Source organism: Hoplias malabaricus, chromosome 2 (assembly GCF_029633855.1).
Source record: "Hoplias malabaricus isolate fHopMal1 chromosome 2, fHopMal1.hap1, whole genome shotgun sequence".
NCBI lineage: Eukaryota > Metazoa > Chordata > Actinopteri > Characiformes > Erythrinidae > Hoplias > Hoplias malabaricus.
This window is the reverse complement of record NC_089801.1, coordinates 6,404,775-6,431,593: the sequence shown is the minus strand read 5'-3', so window position 1 is coordinate 6,431,593 and position 26,819 is coordinate 6,404,775. Positions and strand designations below refer to the sequence as shown.

Here is a 26,819-nt window from a genome sequence, read left to right as displayed (position 1 = left end):
TCCTCATCTCGGTTGGTGCCTTTCAGCGTTAGGAAACACACTCAGAGATTTATATACAGGGTTTTTAGATTAAGCCTATCACTAATATCAGAATAAACCCAACCTATTATTACAGCAAGTGTGATACCTAGTGTGTATGTGTGTGTGTGTGTGTGTGTGTGTGTGTGTGTGTATGTGTGTGTGTGAGACAGTCCAGTGCCTAGTGTTAGAGGTTAATAAATACTTCACTGTGTTAAATGAAGTGCACTGCAGACTTAATTCGATACGATCAGGAGAACGTCTGAAAACACACTTAGTTCTTCACTCGCTCACAGCACAGACACTAAACGTATAACTGTGTGTTCCTGTCAGACAAGCCACAAGAACATCACTGACACTGGACAGTCAGAAGGTACCTGGAAGACTTTAGACTTGGTGGCCAGGAATCCATTGATGGGGACCATCAGCACCATGACCAACAGCCCGGCCAGAACCGACGGACCCAGCTCGACCCACAGGAACACTATGGACAGAACGATCTGCAGTGGACACGACCACAGGAGGTGGATAAAGTTAGTGACGTCGTTGAAGCGCTGAGCGTCGGCGGACATCAGATTCACCGTCTCTCCCACGGTGGACTCCTTACGAGCATCGTTCGACACCACCAGCGCCTGGAGAAGATCACAAACACCCTTCAGCCATGACATTAAAATGGCCTCTTTTCTACAGTCACTGTCTCAGCTCCACTGTCCACTCCGGTCACACTGTAGCTCTACACTTACACACTGTAGTCCATCTGTGGCTCTGCATACTTTACTCACCCCTCTTTCCCCCTGTTCCTCAGTGCTCAGGACCCCCACAGAGCAGGTGTGATGTGGTGGTGGATCATTCTCAGCGCTGCAGTGACACTGACGTGGTGGTGGTGTGTTAGTGTGTGTTGTGCTGGTGTAGAGTGGATCAGACACAGCAGTGCTGCTGGATGTAATGTAATGTAATGATGATGTAATGTGTCTACCTTTTTGTAAACAGCGGCTGTGATGGCGGTGCGCACTTTCATCCCCAGCACAAAGCAGCGCTGGAAATACTGCTGCAGGAAAACGGACTGCAGAATCGCCACAATCAAGAGCAGCACGGCGTAAACGTACCCCTGCCACAGGTAGATGGACTTGTCCTGAGTGAAGGAGATCATCAGTCTGGAAGAAACCAAAAACACAGATTAGGGTCAGGAATGTACAATACTCAGGGTCCATTATAAATCTGGTTCACTGTTAACACAGAGCTGCGTTTGCTTTATGTTCATGGTTCTCACATCAAACTGCACTAAGTATCTTTTGAAGGAGGGTAGGAAAGCACCCCTCGCCTTCCTCCCTCTCCCCGTGATTTCAGGACAGTGCTGTAACAGTGAGTTACACTCGGCAACTGTAGGGTTTTTCCAGGAGCAAACATGCCAAATCTTACCTAGTGCTGCTTTAACTCTACTACTATAAAGATACTTTAATCATGGCCTGACAACATGAGGATAATTGTGAATAGAATGATGAAAAACCTTTTACAAAAACCTACCAGGAGCTCAGTGTTTACTGTTAAACTCTGAGCTGACGGACACCCTGAGATCGTCCTCTCGGAAAGTGACAGAGTGTCCTTTTATTTCAGATATTTATCTGTAAACGACGAGAACATAAAGGAAGGAAGTGCACTCACTTGAGCAGTTGTGGGCTGGCGAAGGAGAGGAGGTCCTGCAGCAGCTTGAAGACGGCAGACTCTATAAGAACCCACTTAAACGTCTTCAGAATGGTGGGCACCAGCCAGGACCGGGGGTACTCTGCCTCTCTAGCTTTCTTCTCCTTCTTTCTCTTCTGTTTCTCCTTCTTTTCTCCCACCTCCTCCTGACAGAAGGGGAAGGGAGGGTGAGGTCAGGTGGAGAATGTGGAAAATAGTCACACTTCAGTACGATCTAAATACATCTCTATCAGCTGTGGAGCTACAGGACTAAACCCACTTAGAGCTACAGGACTAAACCCACTTAGAGCTACAGGACTAAACCTTTTTAGAGCTACAGGACTAAACCCACTTAGAGCTACAGGACTAAACCCACTTAGAGCTACAGGTTTAAACCCACTTAGAGCTACAGGACTAAACCCTTTTAGAGCTACAGGACTAAACCCTTTCAGAGCTACAGGACTAAACCCCCTTAGAGCTACAGGACTAAACCCCCTCAGAGCTACAGGACTAAACCCCCTCAGAGCTACAGAATGAAACCCCCTCAGAGCTACAGAATGAAACCCCCTCAGAGCTACAGGACTAACCCCCCTCAGAGCTACAGGACTAAACCTCTTTAGAGCCACAGGACTAAACCCCTTTAGAGCTACAGGACTAAACCCCCTCAGAGCTACAGGACTAAACCCCCTCAGGGCTAGAGGACTAAACCCACTTAGAGCTACAGGACTAAACCCCCTCAGAGCTACAGGATTCAACCACTTTATAACTACTGAACTAAAGCCCTTTAGAGCTACATGATTAAACCCCTTTAGAGCTACAGGACTAAACCCACTCAGAGCTACAGGACTAAACCCACTCAGAGCTACAGGACTAAACCCACTTAGAGCTACAGGACTAAACCCCCATCAGAGCTACAGGACTAAACCCCTTTAGAGATACTGGACTAACCCCCCTCAGAGCTACAGGACTAAACCCCCTCAGAGCTAGAGGACTAAACCCTTTTAGAGCTACAGAACTAAACCCCCTCAGAGCTACAGGATTCAACCCCTTTAGAGCTACAGGACTAAACCCACTCAGAGCTACAGGACTAAACCCACTCAGAGCTACAGGACTAAACCCTCAGAGCTACAGGACTAAACCCTCAGAGCTACAGGACTAAACCCTCAGAGCTACAGGACTAAACCCTCAGAGCTACAGGACAAACCCCCCTTAAAGCTACAGGACTAAACCCTCAGAGCTACAGGACTAAACACCCTTAGAGCTACAGGACTAAACCCCCTCAGAGCTACAGGACAAACCCCCCTTAAAGCTACAGGACAAACCCCCCTTAAAGCTACAGGACTAAACCCTCAGAGCTACAGGACTAAACACCCTTAGAGCTACAGGACTAAACCCCCTCAGAGCTACAGGACAAACCCCCCTTAAAGCTACAGGACTAAACACCCTTAGAGCTACAGGACTAAACCCCCTCAGAGCTACAGGACAAACCCCCCTTAAAGCTACAGGACTAAACCCTCAGAGCTACAGGACTAAACACCCTTAGAGCTACAGGACTAAACCCCCTCAGAGCTACAGGACAAACCCCCCTTAAAGCTACAGGACTAAACCCTCAGAGCTACAGAATTAAACCCCTCAGAGCTAAGTCCCTTTTTTATATCACAGACAGTGTTAATTCACAAGTGTGCTGCGAGTGTGTGCAGAGAGTGTGCGGCGAGTGTGTGCAGAGAGTGTGTGTGCAGAGAGTGTGCGGCGAGTGTGTACAGAGAGTGTGCAGAGAGTGTGCGTCGAGTGTGTGCAGAGAGTGTGCGGTGAGTGTGTGCAGTGTGTGTGCTGAGTGTGTACAGAGAGTGTGCGGCGAGTGTGTGCCAAGTGTGTGCAGTGTGTGTACAGAGAGTGTGGGGCGAGTGTGTGCAGAGAGTGTGCGGTGAGTGTGTGCATTGTGTGTGCTGAGTGTGTGCAGTGTGTGTACAGAGAGTGTAAGGCAAGTGTGTGCAGAAAGTGTGTGCAGTGTGTGTACAGAGAGTGTGTGCAGAGAGTGTGCGGTGTGTGTGCAGTGTGTGCGGTGTGTGTGCTGAGTGTGTACAGAGAACGTGCGGCGAGTGTTTGCAGTGGGTGTGCCAAGTGTGTGTGCATTGTGTGTGCCGAGTGTGTGCAGTGTGTGTGCCGAGTATGTGCCGAGAGTGTGCAGTGTGTGTGCCGAGTGTGTGCAGAGCCGCTGTAATAAACTCTATGTTAAGTCGATTTCTATGAGACTGAGGTCAGTGAGGAGTCCCTGGCCTAGCGCTGTCTTAACATCCTCATCCCCAAAATGACCAGGCCTTGCTTCCTCACCATGACCAGCACGTCCTGACTGATCCCCTTGGCCAAGCCATTCTGGTCTGACCCGGACTTGGAATCTGAGGTCTTCTTCTTCTTCTGCTTGAGTCTGATGCGAGCGTTCCTCAGCTCCCGGTTCATGACCTCTTCAAACTCTCTGTTAATGTGGCTGGTGGTGTTCGTCTCGTTCAGCTCCCACAAGTCCTCCTGGACCAGCGGCCTCCTGTAGCCGTTCACCACCATCCTGCGGAGGGACAGAGTGGGGGACACATTATAGAGGGCTGTGTCATGCTTTTTTGCAGGGGACAGGATATTAAAATGGCCTGGTGTTATTTGTGTCCTCTGGGGGAAATGAGGGCTGCTGTAATCTCCCCACCAGCAGATGTTCACCCAAAGGCCCCATTTACCGCGCCTGAAAGTGGCTTTTCATCGCCTCTTCCCCGGCACAAGCATGAGAAAGATACTCATTAGCGCTTCTATTCCCTACTGATGACACAAAAAGACCGGACTTCTTCAGCGTGAGACCACTCCAGGCGTCAAGAGCTTTGTGGAGACAAGACCGTAAACAAGTAAACCATGAGGGGCTTAGGCTAAAAAGCACAGCCGCAGGACGCACGGTCAGGACACATGTTTTGAAATGGCCACCACACCATCCAGCTAATGAAGTAACACGCTTCGTAATGTTAGATACTTACGTTTTATATGAAAACCTTCATGTACACAGTGTAACCATAATCCTAAGCATAAACACAGTGTGCCATTGAAATGGGTGAGAAAGGACAGGGACACCAAGGATACTGCATCAGACATCAGTTAAAGCAGATAAAACAGCTCTGGGAACCAGGAAAGAGAAGCCTAGAACTCCTTTACAACTGTGAATCAGTCTGAAAAACACTGTACAACAGATCAACCTCAGACAAAACAGACTCAGACAAAAGAGTGTAAGACAGATCAACCTCAGACAAAACAGACTCAGACAAAACAGACTTAGACAAAACAGTGTAAGACAGATCAACCTCAGACAAAACAGACTGAGACAAAACAGTGTAAGACAGATCAACTTCAGACAAAACAGACTCAGACAAAACAGACTCAGACAAAACAGTGTAAGACCGATCAACCTCAGACAAAACAGACTGAGACAAAACAGACTCAGACAAAACAGTGTAAGACCGATCAACCTCAGACAAAACAGACTCAGACAAAACAGACTGAGACAAAACAGTGTAAGACCGATCAACCTCAGACAAAACAGACTCAGACAAAACAGACTGAGACAAAACAGTGTAAGACAGATCAACCTCAGACAAAACAGACTCAGACAAAACAGTGTAAGACCGATCAACCTCAGATAAAACAGACTGAGACAAAACAGACTGAGACAAAACAGTGTAAGACAGATCAACCTCAGACAAAACAGACTGAGACAAAACAGTGTAAGAGAGATCAACCTCAGACAAAACAGACTGAGACAAAACAGTGTAAGACAGATCAACCTCAGACAAAACAGACTGAGACAAAACAGACTCAGACAAAACAGTGTAAGACAGATCAACCTCAGACAAAACAGACTGAGACAAAACAGTGTAAGACAGATCAACCTCAGACAAAACAGACTCAGACAAAACAGTGTAAGACAGATCAACCTCAGACAAAACAGACTGAGACAAAACAGTGTAAGACAGATCAACCTCAGACAAAACAGACTCAGACAAAACAGTGTAAGACAGATAAACCTCAAACAAAACAGACTCAGACAAAACAGTGTAAGACCGATCAACCTCAGACAAAACAGACTCAGACAAAACAGTGTAAGACAGATAAACCTCAAACAAAACAGACTCAGACAAAATAGTAAGACAGATCAACCTCAGACAAAACAGACTCAGACAAAACAGTGTAAGACAGATAAACCTCAAACAAAACAGACTCAGACAAAACAGTGTAAGACAGATCAACCTCAGACAAAACAGACTCAGACAAAACAGTGTAAGACCGATCAACCTCAGACAAAACAGACTCAGACAAAAGTGTAAGACAGATAAACCTCAAACAAAACAGACTCAGACAAAACAATGTAAGACAGATCAACCTCAGACAAAACAGTGTAAGACAGATCAACCTCAGACAAAACAGACTCAGACAAAACAGTGTAAGACAGATCAACCTCAGACAAAACAGTGTAAGACAGATCAACCTCAGACAAAACAGACTCAGACAAAACAGTGTAAGACCGATCAACCTCAGACAAAACAGACTCAGACAAAACAGTGTAAGACCGATCAACCTCAGACAAAACAGACTGAGACAAAACAGTGTAAGACAGATCAACCTAAGACAAAACAGACTCAGACAAAACAGACTCAGACAAAACAGACTCAGACAAAACAGTGTAAGACCGATCAATCTCAGACAAAACAGACTCAGACAAAACAGACTGAGACAAAACAGACTCAGACAAAACAGTGTAAGACCGATCAACCTCAGACAAAACAGACTCAGACAAAACAGACTGAGACAAAACAGTGTAAGACAGATCAACCTCAGACAAAACAGACTCAGACAAAACAGACTCAGACAAAACAGTGTAAGACCGATCAACCTCAGATAAAACAGACTGAGACAAAACAGACTGAGACAAAACAGTGTAAAACAGATCAACCTCAGACAAAACAGACTGAGACAAAACAGTGAAAGACCGATCAACCTCAGACAAAACAGACTCAGACAAAACAGATTGAGACAAAACAGTGTAAGACAGATCAACTTCAGACAAAACAGACTGAGACAAAACAGACTCAGACAAAACAGACTCAGACAAAACAGTGTAAGACCGATCAACCTCAGACAAAACAGACTCAGACAAAACAGACTGAGACAAAACAGACTCAGACAAAACAGTGTAAGACCGATCAACCTCAGACAAAACAGACTCAGACAAAACAGACTGAGACAAAACAGTGTAAGACAGATCAACCTCAGACAAAACAGACTCAGACAAAACAGTGTAAGACCGATCAACCTCAGGTAAAACAGACTGAGACAAAACAGACTGAGACAAAACAGTGTAAGACAGATCAACCTCAGACAAAACAGACTGAGACAAAACAGTGTAAGAGAGATCAACCTCAGACAAAACAGACTGAGACAAAACAGTGTAAGACAGATCAACCTCAGACAAAACAGACTGAGACAAAACAGACTCAGACAAAAGTGTAAGACAGATCAACCTCAGACAAAACAGACTGAGACAAAACAGTGTAAGACAGATCAACCTCAGACAAAACAGACTGAGACAAAACAGTGTAAGACAGATCAACCTCAGACAAAACAGACTGAGACAAAACAGTGTAAGACAGATCAACCTCAGACAAAACAGACTCAGACAAAACAGTGTAAGACAGATAAACCTCAAACAAAACAGACTCAGACAAAACAGTGTAAGACCGATCAACCTCAGACAAAACAGACTCAGACAAAACAGTGTAAGACAGATAAACCTCAAACAAAACAGACTCAGACAAAATAGTAAGACAGATCAACCTCAGACAAAACAGACTCAGACAAAACAGTGTAAGACAGATAAACCTCAAACAAAACAGACTCAGACAAAACAGTGTAAGACAGATCAACCTCAGACAAAACAGACTCAGACAAAACAGTGTAAGACCGATCAACCTCAGACAAAACAGACTCAGACAAAACAGTGTAAGACAGATAAACCTCAAACAAAACAGACTCAGACAAAACAATGTAAGACAGGTCAACCTCAGACAAAACAGTGTAAGACAGATCAACCTCAGACAAAACAGACTCAGACAAAACAGTGTAAGACAGATCAACCTCAGACAAAACAGTGTAAGACAGATCAACCTCAGACAAAACAGACTCAGACAAAACAGTGTAAGACCGATCAACCTCAGACAAAACAGACTCAGACAAAACAGACTGAGACAAAACAGTGTAAGACAGATCAACCTCAGACAAAACAGACTCAGACAAAACAGACTCAGACAAAACAGACTCAGACAAAACAGTGTAAGACCGATCAACCTCAGACAAAACAGACTCAGACAAAACAGACTGAGACAAAACAGACTCAGACAAAACATTGTAAGACCGATCAACCTCAGACAAAACAGACTCAGACAAAACAGACTGAGACAAAACAGTGTAAGACAGATCAACCTCAGACAAAACAGACTCAGACAAAACAGACTCAGACAAAACAGTGTAAGACCGATCAACCTCAGATAAAACAGACTGAGACAAAACAGACTGAGACAAAACAGTGTAAAACAGATCAACCTCAGACAAAACAGACTGAGACAAAACAGTGTAAGACAGATCAACCTCAGACAAAACAGACTGAGACAAAACAGACTCAGACAAAACAGTGTAAGACAGATCAACCTCAGACAAAACAGACTGAGACAAAACAGTGTAAGACAGATCAACCTCAGACAAAACAGACTGAGACAAAACAGTGTAAGACAGATCAACCTCAGACAAAACAGACTGAGACAAAACAGTGTAAGACAGATAAACCTCAAACAAAACAGACTCAGACAAAATAGTAAGACAGATCAACCTCAGACAAAACAGACTCAGACAAAACAGTGTAAGACAGATAAACCTCAAACAAAACAGACTCAGACAAAACAGTGTAAGACAGATCAACCTCAGACAAAACAGACTCAGACAAAACAGTGTAAGACCGATCAACCTCAGACAAAACAGACTCAGACAAAACAGTGTAAGACAGATAAACCTCAAACAAAACAGACTCAGACAAAACAATGTAAGACAGATCAACCTCAGACAAAACAGTGTAAGACAGATCAACCTCAGACAAAACAGACTTAGACAAAACAGTGTAAGACAGATCAACCTCAGACAAAACAGTGTAAGACAGATCAACCTCAGACAAAACAGACTCAGACAAAACAGTGTAAGACCGATCATCCTCAGACAAAACAGACTCAGACAAAACAGTGTAAGACCGATCAACCTCAGACAAAACAGACTCAGACAAAACAGACTGAGACAAAACAGTGTAAGACAGATCAACCTCAGACAAAACAGACTCAGACAAAACAGACTCAGACAAAACAGACTCAGACAAAACAGTGTAAGACCGATCAACCTCAGACAAAACAGACTCAGACAAAACAGACTGAGACAAAACAGACTCAGACAAAACAGTGTAAGACCGATCAACCTCAGACAAAACAGACTCAGACAAAACAGACTGAGACAAAACAGTGTAAGACAGATCAACCTCAGACAAAACAGACTCAGACAAAACAGTGTAAGACCGGTCAACCTCAGATAAAACAGACTGAGACAAAACAGACTGAGACAAAACAGTGTAAAACAGATCAACCTCAGACAAAACAGACTGAGACAAAACAGTGTAAGACAGATCAACCTCAGACAAAACAGACTGAGACAAAACAGACTCAGACAAAACAGTGTAAGACAGATCAACCTCAGACAAAACAGACTGAGACAAAACAGTGTAAGACAGATCAACCTCAGACAAAACAGACTGAGACAAAACAGTGTAAGACAGATCAACCTCAGACAAAACAGACTGAGACAAAACAGTGTAAGACAGATCAACCTCAGACAAAACAGACTCAGACAAAACAGTGTAAGACAGATAAACCTCAAACAAAACAGACTCAGACAAAACAGTGTAAGACCGATCAACCTCAGACAAAACAGACTCAGACAAAACAGTGTAAGACAGATAAACCTCAAACAAAACAGACTCAGACAAAATAGTAAGACAGATCAACCTCAAACAAAACAGACTCAGACAAAACAGTGTAAGACAGATCAACCTCAGACAAAACAGACTCAGACAAAACAGTGTAAGACCGATCAACCTCAGACAAAACAGACTCAGACAAAACAGTGTAAGACAGATAAACCTCAAACAAAACAGACTCAGACAAAACAGTGTAAGACAGATCAACCTCAGACAAAACAGTGTAAGACAGATCAACCTCAGACAAAACAGACTCAGACAAAACAGTGTAAGACAGATCAACCTCAGACAAAAAAGTGTAAGACAGATCAACCTCAGACAAAACAGACTCAGACAAAACAGTGTAAGACCGATCAACCTCAGACAAAACAGTGTAAGACCGATCAACCTCAGACAAAACAGACTCAGACAAAACAGTGTAAGACAGATCAACCTCAGACAAAACAGACTCAGACAAAACAGTGTAAGACCGATCAACCTCAGACAAAACAGACTCAGACAAAACAGTGTAAGACAGATCAACCTCAGACAAAACAGACTCAGACAAAACAGTGTAAGACCGATCAACCTCAGACAAAACAGACTCAGACAAAACAGTGTAAGACCGATCAACCTCAGACAAAACAGACTCAGACAAAACAGTGTAAGACAGATCAACCTCAGACAAAACAGACTCAGACAAAACAGTGTAAGACAGATAAACCTCAAACAAAACAGACTCAGACAAAACAGACTCAGACAAAACAGTGTAAGACAGATCAACCTCAGACAAAACAGACTCAGACAAAACAGACTCAGACAAAACAGTGTAAGACTGATCAACCTCAGACAAAACAGTGTAAGACCGATCAACCGCAGACAAAACAGACTGAGACAAAACAGACTCAGACAAAACAGTGTAAGACCAATCAACGTCAGACAAAACAAACTGAAACCAGTGGTGGACAGTAATGAAGTAAATGTAATTTGATACTGTTCTTAAGTATAATTTCATACTGTACTTTATTGAACTATTTCCATTTTGGGCGACTTTTTACTTTAACTGCACTACATTTCAAAGTCAAATATTTTACTTTTAACTCCACTACATTGTGAAAATCTTCCATTCCTTTTGGTTTGTGTGTTGAATAAAACCGTAACGTGTCTGAACAAATCTCCCGGCTCTGCACAGCTCTCTGTGCGGCACCGCTGCCAGGAGACGGACGGATCAGTCAGAGCTAAAACAATAGAACCCCAAGTTTCAACACATAACACATTATAAGACATGCAGACTTTTTATTTGAACTGTTGTGCGTATTTGAGACTGTCACTTGTTTTCGTTCTTAGAACCGTTATTAATTAACAAAACGATTCATACCGTTTAGAGTCAGCAATGACTACTATTCCTTTATACATTTAACATGGTTTACGGATCTGCAGATGTTCTAATCGCTCCAAACCAAGGATTTAACAGCGTTTAACTATTTACAGTGCAAATTAACATAGTGCTTGAAGTGACTGAAACCAGATGGACTGACACCAAACAGACTGACACCAGACGGACTGACACCAGATGGACTGACACCAAACAGACTGAAACCAGATGGACTGAAACCAGACAGACTGACACCAGACGGACTGACACCAAACAGACTGACACCAGACGGACTGAAACCAGACGGACTGACACCAGACGGACTGACACCAGACGGACTGACACCAGACGGACTGAAACCAGACGGACTGAAACCAAACAGACTGAAACCAAACAGACTGACACCCGACGGACTGACACCCGACGGACTGACACCCGACGGACTGACACCAGACGGACTGACACCAGACGGACTGAAACCAGACGGACTGACACCCGACGGACTGACACCCGACAGACTGACACCAGATGGACTGAAACCAGACGGACTGACACCAGACGGACTGAGAGAAAGCAGCCTCAAACACAACAGTGTCTTCAGACAGCCAGAGTTTCACACTCCACACACCTTTGAAACCGAACATATCTAACATATCTACTTGTGGGGGCGGTGCTTTCCAGTTTCAGGGAGTGGCTGAGGGGTGAGTGAAGACAGAGGTGGGGCCTAATTGTGTGTAATTCCAGGAAAAACCTACCGGTGAAACCAGTTGAAGGTGACTCTGCTGATGAACGCAGCTCCAGCCTCTGGGTTCTGTGGGAGTGAGAGAAGGAAGTGAGTTATGAATTTATTGAAAAGTCTCTGTGTGTAGACTTTGACGCCATGGTCACTACCTTCTTTACTACGTCCCTCAGCTCAGCGGGAACGTCTGCTATGGCCGACAGCACCAAGGCAATCAGCTGCAGCCCGAAGGAGATGTAGAAGAGGCAGAACCGGGGGACGTCCGCTATCACATCCTGAGAAAATAGACACAGGGCGTTATCTAGAACTTGGAGTCCGGTCCAGGTCTGGTTCCTCATGCAGTTTATTACAGACCAACACAAACTACTTTTCTCAAAATCTGTCTAAATTTACCACCCTACTCCTTTCATTTCTTACATCTTCATCCACTCACAGATCATGTAAATCAGTTTCCATGACAACCGTGACATCACTCAGCAGTGGTTACTCATCTAAAGCTGCTTAGTTAATTCACATGGGGAAGCTCCCCCAACGGTCAGTGTGGTACGGCTCGGTTCTGTCCCAAACTCGACCCCAGGACTCTCCGCTCCGTGCTCCAGGTCCAGTGTCCACTCTCCATCTCTGACCAGAGCTGTGAAAGTGGGCGGAGCTTCTGGAACCCTGTTCCACACCGAGAGACCATTCGGACCATCCTTTCCTTCCTCACACCGGACTCCAGGTCTGGGCCGGGCCGTACACAGATAAGGGGCATGTCCCTTAGCGACCAAACAGAGCCGTCTGTGTCAGTGTCCACCATTAGAGACTCGGGTCTGTGTCCGGTTCAGGAACGGTGTCAGTGGGGTTTACAATGGAGCATGTGTTTTTGATTTAATTGTGTTTAATCAATCAGAGATCAGCACTGGTTTTAGCTCCTCCCAGGAATCCAGATTCAGATCAAGGGTCTCCAGTAATGTGCCCATGGAAAACAAACAAAATATTTGATCAGAGTTTTGAAACCGGACTGAGCCACACTGCACGGACCGGTCTTTTCAGCACCACTGTAACCCACACATATCCCTTTCCCACTAGCGTAGAACCGGTTCGATTCCTGTTTGTGAGGAGATTGGAGGAGTTTCTTTATTCTACAATATATAGATGTTTCCACAATAATTTCTGCTGATCACTCCCAGTGTTTACAGGGGTGTTTGTTTACATAAGAATGAACATCACGGACATTGTAACACCTCGCTCTCTTCTGTTCTATGTTTTTGTTTGGTCTCTATTCAGGGGCCATTATGTTGATTTGTTTGAAGTAATAATGATAATTACTATTAATATTACTATAAATGTTTTATTTATTTAGGATATTTAAAATATTTTCATTACATTTAGTAATGGGCAGAGGGTTGGTCAGTACCTCTGTCAGAGCCTCTCTCACGAGCGTCTGGAAGGGGAAGATCTCACAGATGATCAGCAGCAGCCAGAAGAGAAACAAGCTTCCAGAATCCACAGCATCCTCCCGGCGTCTCACACCTTCATGCAGCAACATCACCAGCAGCTACGGACAGAAGATCCAGGTGAGTTAATCCACATCTTTACCATGTCGGGTCGAGGGAGGCTTGGTTGATCTAATCTACATCTACCAAGAGATTTCTGCTACTTTAAAAAGCCCCCACCCCTTCCCAACATTAAACACAGGCACATCTCAACAGGAAATCACAGTCAACTGAATGGCACACTGGAGCAGCTGCACATGAGCGTAATATAAAGCATCAGCAAGAGGGGGATAACGTCCATCAACTCTGGGCTGTGGAGTGTTAGCGAAGGAGAACTACTCATTCAACACAGCACTTCACAAAAATATATGTGGTGGAATGCCATCAGATCCTCACAGCAATGGTGTAGAACCTCTCCAATTGTGGAGGCTCAACTCTTTTTTTTAATCTATTTGATTTCAGAAGAAACTGGATGAGCAAGTTTATTTTTTTACAGAATTTCAACCTAAATGACATGGATATTTTATGACATCACAAGGACATTGTATTCAGATCAGGCCGTTTCTGCAGCTTTCCTTCCTTAGACGCTGTGTGCGGACTGTGGACTGAAAGCTATGTTTTATAACTGTCAAGAAACCCATGTTTATGCACTGAACGTCTGAAAAGGAAAAGCGGTGCAGTCTAAAGAACTGGAATTAAACAGCGATGGAGACGAGGCGCAACCCTGGCGTAAGACACTGAGAGCAACAAATAAACCCCAAAAGCCTTGATGCCTTTTATCTGTAATCTGTGGAGGTTGACAGAAGACGGCCACAACTGTCAGTTCTCTCACCCAGGAGACGGCGAAGAGCACAGGATTAACATAAAGCACCAGGGGGTTCTTCAGCGCAGATGAGCCAGTTGACGGTCCATAATCTTCAGCCAGAGTGAGAGCCAGACCGGAGATGGCCGTCAGAAACAGCAATCCAGCCGAGACCTGACGGACAGAAGGAGATTCGATTAGTTCATCTGCTGGAAGAGAAAAGTGGCCAGCTGAATTATTATTAGAGCAATAACAGCATAATGTGTTTCTAACTCAGGCCTCAGCAATCGCAGTCTAACAGCCACTGCAGAAAAGCACAGGAGCCAGAGCAATGACAATGACCACCGTCTATATTCTACAGGCTTTATTTATAAAGCACTCTTCCCCAAGCTCAAGGTCGCTGTACACTCAAGAGTTTTGACAAAGCATCAGCAGAAGACTCTCAGCACCTGTCAATGATGTCTATGACACACTGATTTCAAGCTGTAACCGCACGAGGGACACATTCTAAACGTGACTTTAATGTCTATATCTTGCTAGATTGTTAATCCTGTTCTGTTCAGAACCGTTTCCTTTAATAAAGACCCTTATTTGGGGCTGTTAATAAAGACCTTGTTACAGAGCGTTATAACGTCTGCAGTGTCTTATGAGGCGAAACATGTCACGTTTCTCAACAGACCCAGATCTCTCTTCTTCTGTTTGACCAAATCAACCGGCCGCTCAGTTCAGCCGTGAATAATTCTAATTGCATCCAGCTGCTCTGTCTAATGGAGTAATCAAATCCCCTGTGGAGGTACGTCTGATATTTATCCAGACTAAATGGGATCTAACAGTTTGGCTCAGGTTGGGACAATGTGTCAATCCACCTACAAACAAAAGTGTTTTTTTTTTTTGGATCGTGGGAGGACACCCATGCGGACACTGGGAGAACACACCAAACTCCTTGCGTGCATCATGTGAAAGATATGTAAATGAGACTGTAGTGAGCGGAGTTTGGGTTCAGCAACTGAAGCTGATTCATCAACTGCGCTCAGATCTGTGCTGGTTTCCTCATCATATTAAAGTTTACTGAATCCGACGTAGTAAAGTACAATTGCACGTGAAGAAAATAAAACGTGTCTGGAGGTGGGGTCAAGGCTGTTTCCATCAGCAAATGCTATTGGCTGATGTTTTGTTACTGCCCACCTCCTATGAAAAGACCTCTTAGAGGACAGAGTGTCTCTCTGTAGCTGGACGTTCGAGTATCGTTTTGACACGGAGAAAACGGAAAACAGGAGATGCCCCATAACCCAATTTCTGATTTGAAAACAGAAAAGAAACTCAAAAAGAAATTTAAAAGGACACTGCTCCGTGCTCTGGCCGGGTAAAGATACTGTAGTTTGGAGCACGAGGAAAAGTATTTCTTTCTGCTTTGAGAGCTTATTTTAAACACTCGTGGAGTACTTCCCCTTGCGCAAGGTGTTTTGATTTTCTTCTTGCACAAAGTGGTTTTTACGCGCCGGTGGTTTTTGAAATGGAGCAGACATCACAGGTTTGGACGTCATTGAGAGCTGTCAGATCTGCCGCACGTATTGGTCGTATGAAATCTGATGTGTTTTGGGTCATATTTTATTTATCAACAGCTCTAGGCCCTGTCTGCGCCACCTGTTTACAGATGTAGAGGGAGGAGAGCGGAGATCTGGGAGGTTTCTTCTTGAAAAGAGTGGCCAAGTGCCAGGGAGCGCTTAACCACAGAAAACCCAGCGGCACCCACACCAGCACCGTCCTTTCCACACACACCGGCAGGTCTGGGTCCGGCCGGGCCAGGAACGAGGCATTCTGAAAAACAGAACAGAACACACACACACACACATATTTCAGAACTAACTCTAAGGAAGTGACCCAGAAATAAACAGTTCCCACCAGGGCCCTCATTACAGCCGTACCTCATGCAGTTCAGACCCTCATTAGATACTGTGCTCAGGGAACACCGTCACAGCGCCCCCCACAGGCTGGGGATAATAAAATATAAAATATTCGGAGGGAAATGACAATCTGTGTGCACATCATCTGTGGCCACGTTAGAGTTCATTACTGAAGTTTTTCCACATTTTTAAAACTGGTTTTTCCAAATTTAAAGGTAATTCTTCTGTGGCCATAAGTCCTTCATTTCTAAATTCACAAATGTAACAATTTTCTTTAAACACTGGGGAGGAATGAAGAAACTGGTCCAAAAAGAGAGGAAACAACAAGAGAAAGGAAGAGGCCACTGTGGGATGAGCTCTGGATTAAAGTAGGTATTAAACTAGGAAAGAATTCCCGACCGGACTGCACTGGATTTAAGGAAAGTGAGAGGACGGCCTGTGAACTGTGGGGACAGAGTAAAAAGTGGAGTCTCCTCACTGTCTGCTGTGTATGGGGTTAATGTTTACGGTGCTGGGTTCCTTTAACTCGTGTCATAACAAACTGAACCCGTCCAGTCACGGTCCAAAGGTGGAGGAGCTCAAACTGCAGTGTCACAGTTACTCATGCGGCACCTGAGTCTGTTCACCCTCAGCCTGCATTACTCAGCAATTGCCTGCATTGCTAGAACTGTGTTATTAAAAAGAAATAATGCAATAAACAAATACATAGGTACAGGAGCCATAGGAGGAAAATAAACAAACATGTTTCCTTCAACAAACAACATGTGGGACTAATGTTAAAAACATCATGGGAAAAATAATAAAACTTAATGGGAACATCTGCAATTGTAGGGAGCTGCAGTTCTCTCTGATTCCTTTGTGTTCAGAAGCGACTGTATCTTTTAAGGTGGAGCGGTGTGTGAGTAAGAAGCGACTGTATCTTTTAATGTGGAGCAGTGTGTGAGTAAGAAGCGACTGTATCTTTTAATGTGGAGCAGTGTGTGAGTAAGAAGCGACTGTATCTTTTAATGTGGAGCGGCGTGTGTGAGTAAGAAGTGACTGTATCTTTTAAGGTGGAGCGGTGTGTGAGTAAGAAGCAACTGTATCTTTTAAGGTGGAGCAGTGTGTGAGTAAGAAGCGACTGTATCTTTTAAGGTGGAGCAGTGTGTGAGTAAGAAGCGACTGTATCTTTTAAGGTGGAGCAGTGTGTGTGAGTAAGAAACGACTGCATCTTTTATGGTGGAGCGGTGTGTGTGAGTAAGAAGTGACTGTATCTTTTAATGTGGAGCGGCGTGTGTGAGTAAGAAACGACTGCATCTTTTATGGTGGAGCGGTGTGTGTGAGTAAGAAGTGACTGTATCTTTTAATGTGGAGCGGCGTGTGTGAGTAAGAAGCGACTGTATCTTTTAAGGTGGAGCGGTGTGTGAGTAAGAAGCGACTGTATCTTTTAAGGTGGAGCAGTGTGTGAGTAAGAAGCGACTGTATCTTTTAAGGTGGAGCGGTGTGTGTGAGTAAGAAGCGACTGCATCTTTTATGGTGGAGCGGTGTGTGTGAGTAAGAAGCGACTGTATCTTTTAAGGTGGAGCTGTGTGTGTGAGTAAGAAGCGACTGTATCTTTTAATGTGGAGCGGTGTGTGAGTAAGAAGCGACTGTATCTTTTAAGGTGGAGCTGTGTGTGTGAGTAAGAAGCGACTGTATCTTTTAATGTGGAGCGGTGTGTGAGTAAGAAGCAACTGTATCTTTTAAGGTGCAGCGGCGTGTGTGAGTAAGAAGTGACTGTATCTTTTAATGTGGAGCGGCGTGTGTGAGTAAGAAGCGACTGTATCTTTTAAGGTGGAGCGGTGTGTGAGTAAGAAGCAACTGTATCTTTTAAGGTGGAGCAGTGTGTGTGAGTAAGAAGCGACTGTATCTTTTAAGGTGGAGCAGTGTGTGAGTAAGAAGCGACTGTTTCTTTTAAGGTGGAGCGGTGTGTGTGAGTAAGAAGCGACTGCATCTCTTATGGTGGAGCGGTGTGTGTGAGTAAGAAGCGACTGTATATTTTATGGTGGAGCGGTGTGTGTGAGTAAGAAGCGACTGTATCTTTTATGGTGGAGCGGTGTGTGTGAGTAAGAAGCGACTATCTTTTAATGTGGAGCGGTGTGTGAGTAAGAAGCGACTGTATCTTTTAAGGTGGAGCGGTGTGTGCGAGTAAGAAGTGACTGTATCTTTTAATGTGGAGCGGTGTGTGAGTAAGAAGCGACTGTATCTTTTAAGGTGGAGCGGTGTGTGTGAGTAAGAAGCGACTGTATCTTTTAATGTGGAGCGGTGTGTGAGTAAGAAGCGACTGTATCTTTTAATGTGGAGCGGTGTGTGAGTAAGAAGCGACTGTATCTTTTAAGGTGGAGCGGTGTGTGTGAGTAAGAAGTGACTGTATCTTTTAATGTGGAGCGGCGTGTGTGAGTAAGAAGCGACTGTATCTTTTAAGGTGGAGCGGTGTGTGAGTAAGAAGCAACTGTATCTTTTAAGGTGGAGCAGTGTGTGTGAGTAAGAAGCGACTGTATCTTTTAAGGTGGAGCAGTGTGTGAGTAAGAAGCGACTGTTTCTTTTAAGGTGGAGCGGTGTGTGTGAGTAAGAAGCGACTGCATCTCTTATGGTGGAGCGGTGTGTGTGAGTAAGAAGCGACTGTATATTTTATGGTGGAGCGGTGTGTGTGAGTAAGAAGCGACTGTATCTTTTATGGTGGAGCGGTGTGTGAGTAAGAAGCGACTGTATCTTTTAAGGTGGAGCGGTGTGTGCGAGTAAGAAGTGACTGTATCTTTTAATGTGGAGCGGTGTGTGAGTAAGAAGCGACTGTATCTTTTAAGGTGGAGCGGTGTGTGTGAGTAAGAAGCGACTGTATCTTTTAATGTGGAGCGGTGTGTGAGTAAGAAGCGACTGTATCTTTTAATGTGGAGCGGTGTGTGAGTAAGAAGCGACTGTATCTTTTAAGGTGGAGCGGTGTGTGTGAGTAGGAAGCGACTGTATCTTTTAAGGTGGAGCGGTGTGTGTGAGTAAGAAGCGACTGTATTTTTTAAGGTGGAGCGGTGTGTGTGAGTAAGAAGCGACTGTATCTTGTTGGTGTCTGAAGTGTGAATTGTCTGTAAGTGTTTATTCACTGTTTGAATTCCCACAGAAACTCATGTGTAACTCGAGCTGTTTAGTTTTGTAGCACTTTCCCTCTGTGTTTACTTTCATGCAGTTAGCGCTCTCCTGAATTTAGAGTCAGTTCCACCTTAAGTAATGTAACTGTAACAGCAAAAATAAGTCAGTGTTACCCCCCTATGGAGCAGGAATAGAGCAACATCCTCATCTCGGTTGGTGCTTTTCAGCGTTTGAAGTCTCTCCGTTGTCTAAAAACCTCCAGATGGCGTTTCTCTGCAGTGAGCAGAGAGAGAGAAAGACTAGCACCGGACCCAGACACTTTGTTTTTTTACCCATTTACAGACACTGGGGCTTCGTAAACACATTAGAGCGGTTTCCAGAGCAAACCGACTGCAGAGCAGCACATGGAGAGGAGACATGTTCTTAGATTAAAATCATAGATGTTCCCTTTAATTACACTTAAGTGCAATGAGCCACACATTTACAATCTGTACTCTAAACATCAATAATAATTATAATAAATATATTATTAATTTTCTTGTGAAAGAACTGATCCAGTTCTTGTTGTATTTACGGTGTGTTTATAAAGACGTAACCCCTTCTGCTTGATATTTAACCCTCTGAATTCCACTCTTCATTTCCTTATCTTTAAAACTATAAACCCATTAACTACCGAGCAAATCAGTAACTGAGGCTTTAACCTGGCAGTTAAAGGGTTATCATCAAACGGTTCTGGGACGATTCATGACCCCCACAGACCTCCAGCACATCCGGCCCCCGGAGAGTGTTTATCTGAGTTTGAAGAACATTGATTTAAAGATCTGGAATTTACTTTACACTTTTATCTTTAAAACACAGTCTCCAAACTTCTCAGGATGTCACACACACACACACACACACACACACACACACACACACCAGAGGAGCTCCATCGCTCCAGAGAACACAGTTCCACTGTTCCACAGTAGTCCTGGGGGGCTTTAACCCTGTGACTGACCGTTGGTTTTGAGAGGAGTGATCACAGCTGGATCAGAGTCTGACTACATTCCTCTCTGTAATTTATCGTGTCCTAATTGTTCTAATTGTTTGTAAATCCGTGTCTGTGTTAGACTCAGAGCAGTGGTCCTCCATCAATAACCACAGACAGGTGTTTACACTGGGGATAGACCTGAGGTCGGACCCAGACCAGGACTGTTCCGACTGGACTCCGTTGAGGGCAGCTGCTCACAGAAGGACTCGGAGACAGATCTCAGATGTATCTCTCGTTGTCTCAGCCCCTCTCCACAATCTCATAACTCCGTGTGAGATAGGCGTAGGGTCTGGAGGCGAGACGAAGCAGACAGGACCAACTCAGGAGGCGTCGGTGGTGTGTCTCGCAGAGAGATTCACAGCCGTTTCATCTCTGAACACGTTCAAATGAGCCTTGGTACATTTCCGTTTAAAACTTCTTTAAAGTAATATTGATCATTAATTATTAAAGTCAATAATTAACTTTGTGAATCTTCATTTTTATCACTTTCTATACTCTATTTTTATCCAGAAACATCCAATCAGACGCAGGGGGCTGGTGTCAGACCACAGAGGGTTAATGAGTGCAAAAAGAGAGGGGGTTGTTTGTGTTATTACCAATGTAAGAGTTTGCTGATGAGTTATAATCAGTTTATTTCAAAGGACTTTTACTTCACAGTGTTTCAGACACAAATCTCCAGAATAAACCTGTATCTCAAGAGCAACGGCGTCTCCCTGTGATGGACATTAACGTAGAGAGTGTGTGTGTGTGTGTGTGTGTGTGTGTGTAGATGCATAGACAAAAACACATTTACACATTTACGTACTGTATTTAAAGCACAGGCAAGTCGTGTCATGCCTCTGTGTTACGTAATGATCTCGAAGCTGATTGGCCGATAAACATCACGTGCTTATCACTGTGTCCAGCGAGACTTTTGATCTTCCTAAAGATAACGGTTTAAACAAACACAGTCATAAAACAAAGGTACCGGACCGGTCCAGTTTTGTCCCCTCAGGAGGCACCACAGAGGTGTACGAGTCTCATCCTCATCGGGGCTGTTTCTGATTAACATCTGAACACAGACCCAGAAACATGGGACAGAACACACAAATGACACAGCCATGGCCCCTATTTTAAGCTGCTGAGATGTACACGTAGTGACAGTGAAAGGGACCACCACAGTGATAGGGCACCTACGCTCAGTGGACCTGTCCCCTTCAGGCCTCAGTCCACTCTCACAGACTTTCAGGTGTTCACTTGTATTCACACAGCGTGTAAAGTGAAGTGGGGCGCTCTGGAGCAGCTGTACATGAGCCTAAAATCACCAGGGTCAGTGCAGAGGGGGTAGAGAGCCCCCCCCAGTGTAGGAGCACTATTGGATTCCACAGTGTTTGTGATCCAGATTTAATCCGACACCAGGACCTGAGCTCACTGACGTTCTCGTGACTGACTGCCATCAAATCTCACAGCAATATGAGCTGTAAAAGAGCACAGACTCAACAGGTACATTTTAAACCACAAGACGCAGCCACAAAGAGCCTGTGCCCCTCAAACCGACCGCAGCAGGTCACCGGATTGACCCATGAATTATTTTTTAAAAAGGACTCACCCAAAAAGTGGAGCCGCAGAACTCATCCAGCGCAGCTGACATGATGTAGTGTGGTAGCCTCTGATTATCTGCGCAGATGGAGGAGAAGCCCCCGTCCAGACTCTGTGGAAGAAGAACAGACTCTACCCTGGCGTCCCGAGGCTCTCCGACCGTAAATCTGTGGAAGAACAAACGCGTGGACGTCTCACGAGGGGACACTGTGAGTGGACGCCAGCTCGGTTAATGCTTAACCTCTGGGCAGCCGCTGACTGATATGTGTGTATCTTCAGAGGAAGCGTGGTGCACCCTGGGGGCCGTCCTTCTCCGACAGCTGAGATTAAGGTGATTAAGAGGGCTGTAAATGTAAAACAGTAGAAGGTCTGGTTGTGGTCCAGGCCAGGGGAGACCCTGACCACTGCAAAAAGCCCAGTGTTTCTCACATTTCTCACTGTCTGTCGAGCAACAGTCCACCAGCATGCGTGCGTGAGAACACTGGAGACCGTTGGGTGGGGGAATGAGTGTCTGGAGGGGGCGAGAGAGCTACAGAGAGAGCAAGAGTGAGAGAGAGGGCTTGTTATTCATTTCCTCTCTCCGCAGAGCTGGCCGAGCTGCAGATCCAGGGCCTTGGGTTGGTGGAGCTGGGGGGACATTAAGGGGGGCTGGGGAGGAACTCACTCATTACACAATACATAACAACAGCCCTTTCCTGCTGCTGCCCTCTGCTCAAAGGAGGCTGTTTCCACTGCTTTCAAGTCACATCCGATCATTGTCAAGGAATAAGCACCTTTCTGAGTGGAGCCTGGGCCCACAGCTGGACTTTCCCCACTCTCGGACAAAGCAGCTGGACACAGGAGACCTTCCACATTCCCAGAACTTCACCACGACCACAACAAGACACCAACAAGCTCCACAAACGCCCCCCACAGAGCAGGTGTGATGTGGTGGTGGATTATTCTCAGCGCTGCAGTGACACTGACGTGGTGGTGGTGTGTTAGTGTGTGTTGTGCTGGTGTAGAGTGGATCAGACACAGCAGTGCTGCTGGAGTTTTTAAACCCTGTGTCCACTCTCTGTCCAATCTGTGAGACACTCCTTCCTCGTTGGTCCACCTTGTAGATGTAAAGTTGTCCTCTAGTCTTTTATCAGTCCCTACAGGATGCTGCCACCCAAAAGATACTGCCCACAAGACACTACCACCCACAGGACACTGCCACTCACAGGACACCACCCACAGGACACTGCAACCCACAGGACACCACCACCTACAGGACCCTGCCACCCACAGGACACTGCCACTCACAGGACACCACCCACAGTACACTACCACCCACAGGACACTGCCACTCACAGGACACCACCCACAGGACACTGCCACTCACAGGACACCACCCACAGAACACCACCCACAGGACCCTGCCACCCACAGGACACTGCCACCCACAGGACACTGCCCACAGATTGTCTGGATATTTTTTGGTTAGTGGACTATTCCCACAGTTACACTGAAAAACTCCAATAACTGCAGAGTCTGATCTATGACAAGTTGATGCTATCAAGGCCTGCTACTATTAAATCTGAATGACCTACATTTATATCCAGAGCATCCCCCCTGTCCACTCTGTCCACTGTAACGTCAGGATCTTGTGTGAAGACTGATATGATCACATTAACCCAGCAGCAGAGGTCCAGTCATCTCAGACCATCAGGGAGTGGTGAGTAAAGGCCCGCAGCGATGGGCCACTGATCTGACAGTGAGGCCCACCGAGGTCTGATAAACACAGGAGTCTGGAGGTCATGTGTGTCCACTGCATACACACAACCCCTGCTACAGATGGAGCTGCAGTAAAGTGGGACAAATCACACCCGTGTGTCCTTCTTTTGGACAGAAGTGTTATTAACTTCAGGAAATTCAGTGAATGGTGACAAATTGAGTGTTGTGTTAAAAATTTAACATGTTCATTCTCAGAAAAGTGCAGAATTAACTTTATGGCACGTGGGTGTATGATGACCTCCTGCCCACTGGGAGAACCGCTGTTTAATCATTGCTTCAGATTACATAACGTCACATGGCCTTTGTGTAACTGAAGAGGGCACGTCAGTTTACCATCTACAAACGTTCCATTTAAGAAACAGAACTGTGTTCCACTGTGGAGACGGGGCTGAGGGGGGTTGTTTATTTTAGAGCTTTAAGCCAAAGCTGTGGAAGCAGGACAGATTCTGTATGTACAACGTTCTATAATCAAAGTGGAAGAGTAAAGCATAAATTGTCCTCAACTTCGGATCAGATCGGTCCGCCTCCGAATCAGATTTGCGTCTGTACAGTACATAGTGTAAACAAAGACTGTACAGTAACTTTTTCAGAGGGAAAGGGAGGACTGTTCCATTCATTGACTGCTTTGATTTCAGAAATGTTGGGAATCCAAAGACTTTAGGCCACAGAGTTAGGGCTGTAAATCTAAACTAATAACGATGGCATAGCTGTGTGTTCAACCTGCTGGATACAAGGGGCCTTCTGGCTCCGCAAACTAGTGTCTACCGTCCAAACCATAAAAGTGCATCAATATATTTATTAGAACAAAGGTAAACGACTTAATCAGTGGTGAAGTGTGGTCATAAAGCCTGTCCTGCTGAGCATGTGTGTGCGTGTGTGTGTGTAATTCACTGGGAGATAGCGGGTTATTGCTGACACGAGGGAATTAAAGAGAATATATGACTGTAATCAGGGCGCAGCAGGTAGGTGTCGCAGTCACACAGCTCCAGGGACCTGGAGGTTGTGGGTTCGATTCCTGCTCCGGGTGACTGTCTGTGAGGACGTGTGGTGTGTTCTCCCTGTGTCTGCGTGGGTTTCCTCCGGGTGACTGTATGTGAGGAGTGTGGTGTGTTCTCCCTGTGTCTGCGTGGGTTTCCTCTGGGTGACTGTCTGTGAGGAGTGTGGTGTGTTCTCCCTGTGTCTGCGTGGGTTTCCTCTGGGTGACTGTCTGTGAGGAGTGTGGTGTGTTCTCCCTGTGTCTGCGTGGGTTTCCTCCGGGTGACTGTCTGTGAGGAGTGTGGTGTGTTCTCCCTGTGTCTGCGTGGGTTTCCTCTGGGTGACTGTCTGTGAGGAGTGTGGTGTGTTCTCCCTGTGTCTGCGTGGGTTTCCTCCGGGTGACTGTATGTGAGGAGTGTGGTGTGTTCTCCCTGTGTCTGCGTGGGTTTCCTCCGGGTGACTGTCTGTGAGGAGTGTGGTGTGTTCTCCCTGTGTCTGCGTGGGTTTCCTCCGGGTGACTGTCTGTGAGGAGTGTGGTGTGTTCTCCCTGTGTCTGCGTGGGTTTCCTCCGGGTGACTGTCTGTGAGGAGTGTGGTGTGTTCTCCCTGTGTCTGCGTGGGTTTCCTCCGGGTGACTGTCTGTGAGGAGTGTGGTGTGTTCTCCCTGTGTCTGCGTGGGTTTCCTCCAGGTGACTGTCTGTGAGGAGTGTGGTGTGTTCTCCCTGTGTCTGCGTGGGTTTCCTCCGGGTGACTGTCTGTGAGGAGTGTGGTGTGTTCTCCCTGTGTCTGCGTGGGTTTCCTCCGGGTGACTGTCTGTGAGGAGTGTGGTGTGTTCTCCCTGTGTCTGCGTGGGTTTCCTCCAGGTGACTGTCTGTGAGGAGTGTGGTGTGTTCTCCCTGTGTCTGCGTGGGTTTCCTCCGGGTGACTGTCTGTGAGGAGTGTGGTGTGTTCTCCCTGTGTCTGCGTGGGTTTCCTCCGGGTGACTGTCTGTGAGGAGTGTGGTGTGTTCTCCCTGTGTCTGCGTGGGTTTCCTCCAGGTGACTGTCTGTGAGGAGTGTGGTGTGTTCTCCCTGTGTCTGCGTGGGTTTCCTCCGGGTGACTGTCTGTGAGGAGTGTGGTGTGTTCTCCCTGTGTCTGCGTGGGTTTCCTGCGGGTGACTGTCTGTGAGGAGTGTGGTGTGTTCTCCCTGTGTCTGCGTGGGTTTCCTCCGGGTGACTGTCTGTGAGGAGTGTGGTGTGTTCTCCCTGTGTCTGCGTGGGTTTCCTCCGGGTGACTGTCTGTGAGGAGTGTAGTGTGTTCTCCCTGTGTCTGCGTGGATTTCCTCCGGGTGACTGTCTGTGAGGAGTGTGGTGTGTTCTCCCTGTGTCTGCATGGGTTTCCTCCGGGTGACTGTCTGTGAGGAGTGTGGTGTGTTATCCCTGTGTCTGCGTGGGTTTCCTCCGGGTGACTGTCTGTGAGGAGTGTGGTGTGTTCTCCCTGTGTCTGCGTGGGTTTCCTCCGGGTGACTGTCTGTGAGGAGTGTGGTGTGTTCTCCCTGTGTCTGCGTGGATTTCCTCCGGGTGACTGTCTGTGAGGAGTGTGGTGTGTTCTCCCTGTGTCTGCGTGGGTTAACTCCGGGTGCTCCGGTTTCCTCCCACGCTCCAAAAACACACGTTGGTAGGTGGATTGGAGACTCAAAAGTGTCCGTAGGTGTGAATGTGTAAGTGAATGTGTGTGTGTGTCTGTGTTGCCCTGTGAAGGACTAGCGCCCCCTCCAGGGTGTATTCCCGCCTTGCGCCCAATGATTCCAGGTAGGCTCTGGACCCACCGCGACCCTGAACTGGATAAGGGTTACAGGTAATGAATGAATGAATATGATTGTAATCATCTCCCTCATTATAAAACACAACTAGCCCACGGTAAGAGCTTAAACACCCCAATCTGTCTGCTCTGGAACCACGTTTTTCCCCTGGGGGCACTTCTGTCCGGCATGAGGTGTCTGTGTATCAAAACTCACCCAGAGCACATGGTCCAGAGCCCAGAACCTAGAGCATAGAACCCAGAGCCTAGAGCATAAAGCCCACAACCCAGATCCTAGAGCTCACAGTCATGAGCCCAGAGCCCAAATCGCAGAACCTAGAGCTCATAGTCTAGAGCCTAGAGGATAGACCCCAGAACCTAGAGCTCATAGTCTAGAGCCTAGAGGATAGACCCCAGAAACTAGAGCCAGCAGATCCTCACAGCAGCAGAACTGCAATGACAATCTCTCCATTCATTCACTTAATTTCAAAGGAAAGTCTGGATGAGAGTGTATTCATTGACTGGAGCTGCTCATGC

General features: G+C 45.9%; 1 protein-coding gene across 1 annotated transcript in view; it reads right to left on the bottom strand.

Annotated features, from left to right (window-relative positions):
* The window catches only part of abcc2 (ATP-binding cassette, sub-family C (CFTR/MRP), member 2), a 57,816-nt gene extending 35,632 nt beyond the window's left edge, over positions 1 to 22,184 (bottom strand). Inside the window, exons 1-10 of the mRNA XM_066651462.1 lie at positions 21,782 to 22,184; positions 15,805 to 15,978; positions 14,191 to 14,334; positions 13,280 to 13,420; positions 12,036 to 12,158; positions 11,900 to 11,955; positions 4,030 to 4,258; positions 1,681 to 1,865; positions 995 to 1,172; positions 396 to 650 (exon numbers count right to left, since the gene is read on the bottom strand). Of these exons, the coding sequence (XP_066507559.1) occupies positions 396 to 650; positions 995 to 1,172; positions 1,681 to 1,865; positions 4,030 to 4,258; positions 11,900 to 11,955; positions 12,036 to 12,158; positions 13,280 to 13,420; positions 14,191 to 14,334; positions 15,805 to 15,978; positions 21,782 to 21,823 (1,527 nt within the window). The 5' untranslated portion in view covers positions 21,824 to 22,184. The remainder of the gene's footprint in view (positions 1 to 395; positions 651 to 994; positions 1,173 to 1,680; positions 1,866 to 4,029; positions 4,259 to 11,899; positions 11,956 to 12,035; positions 12,159 to 13,279; positions 13,421 to 14,190; positions 14,335 to 15,804; positions 15,979 to 21,781) is intronic.
* Between the last annotated feature and the right edge of the window lie 4,635 nt (positions 22,185 to 26,819).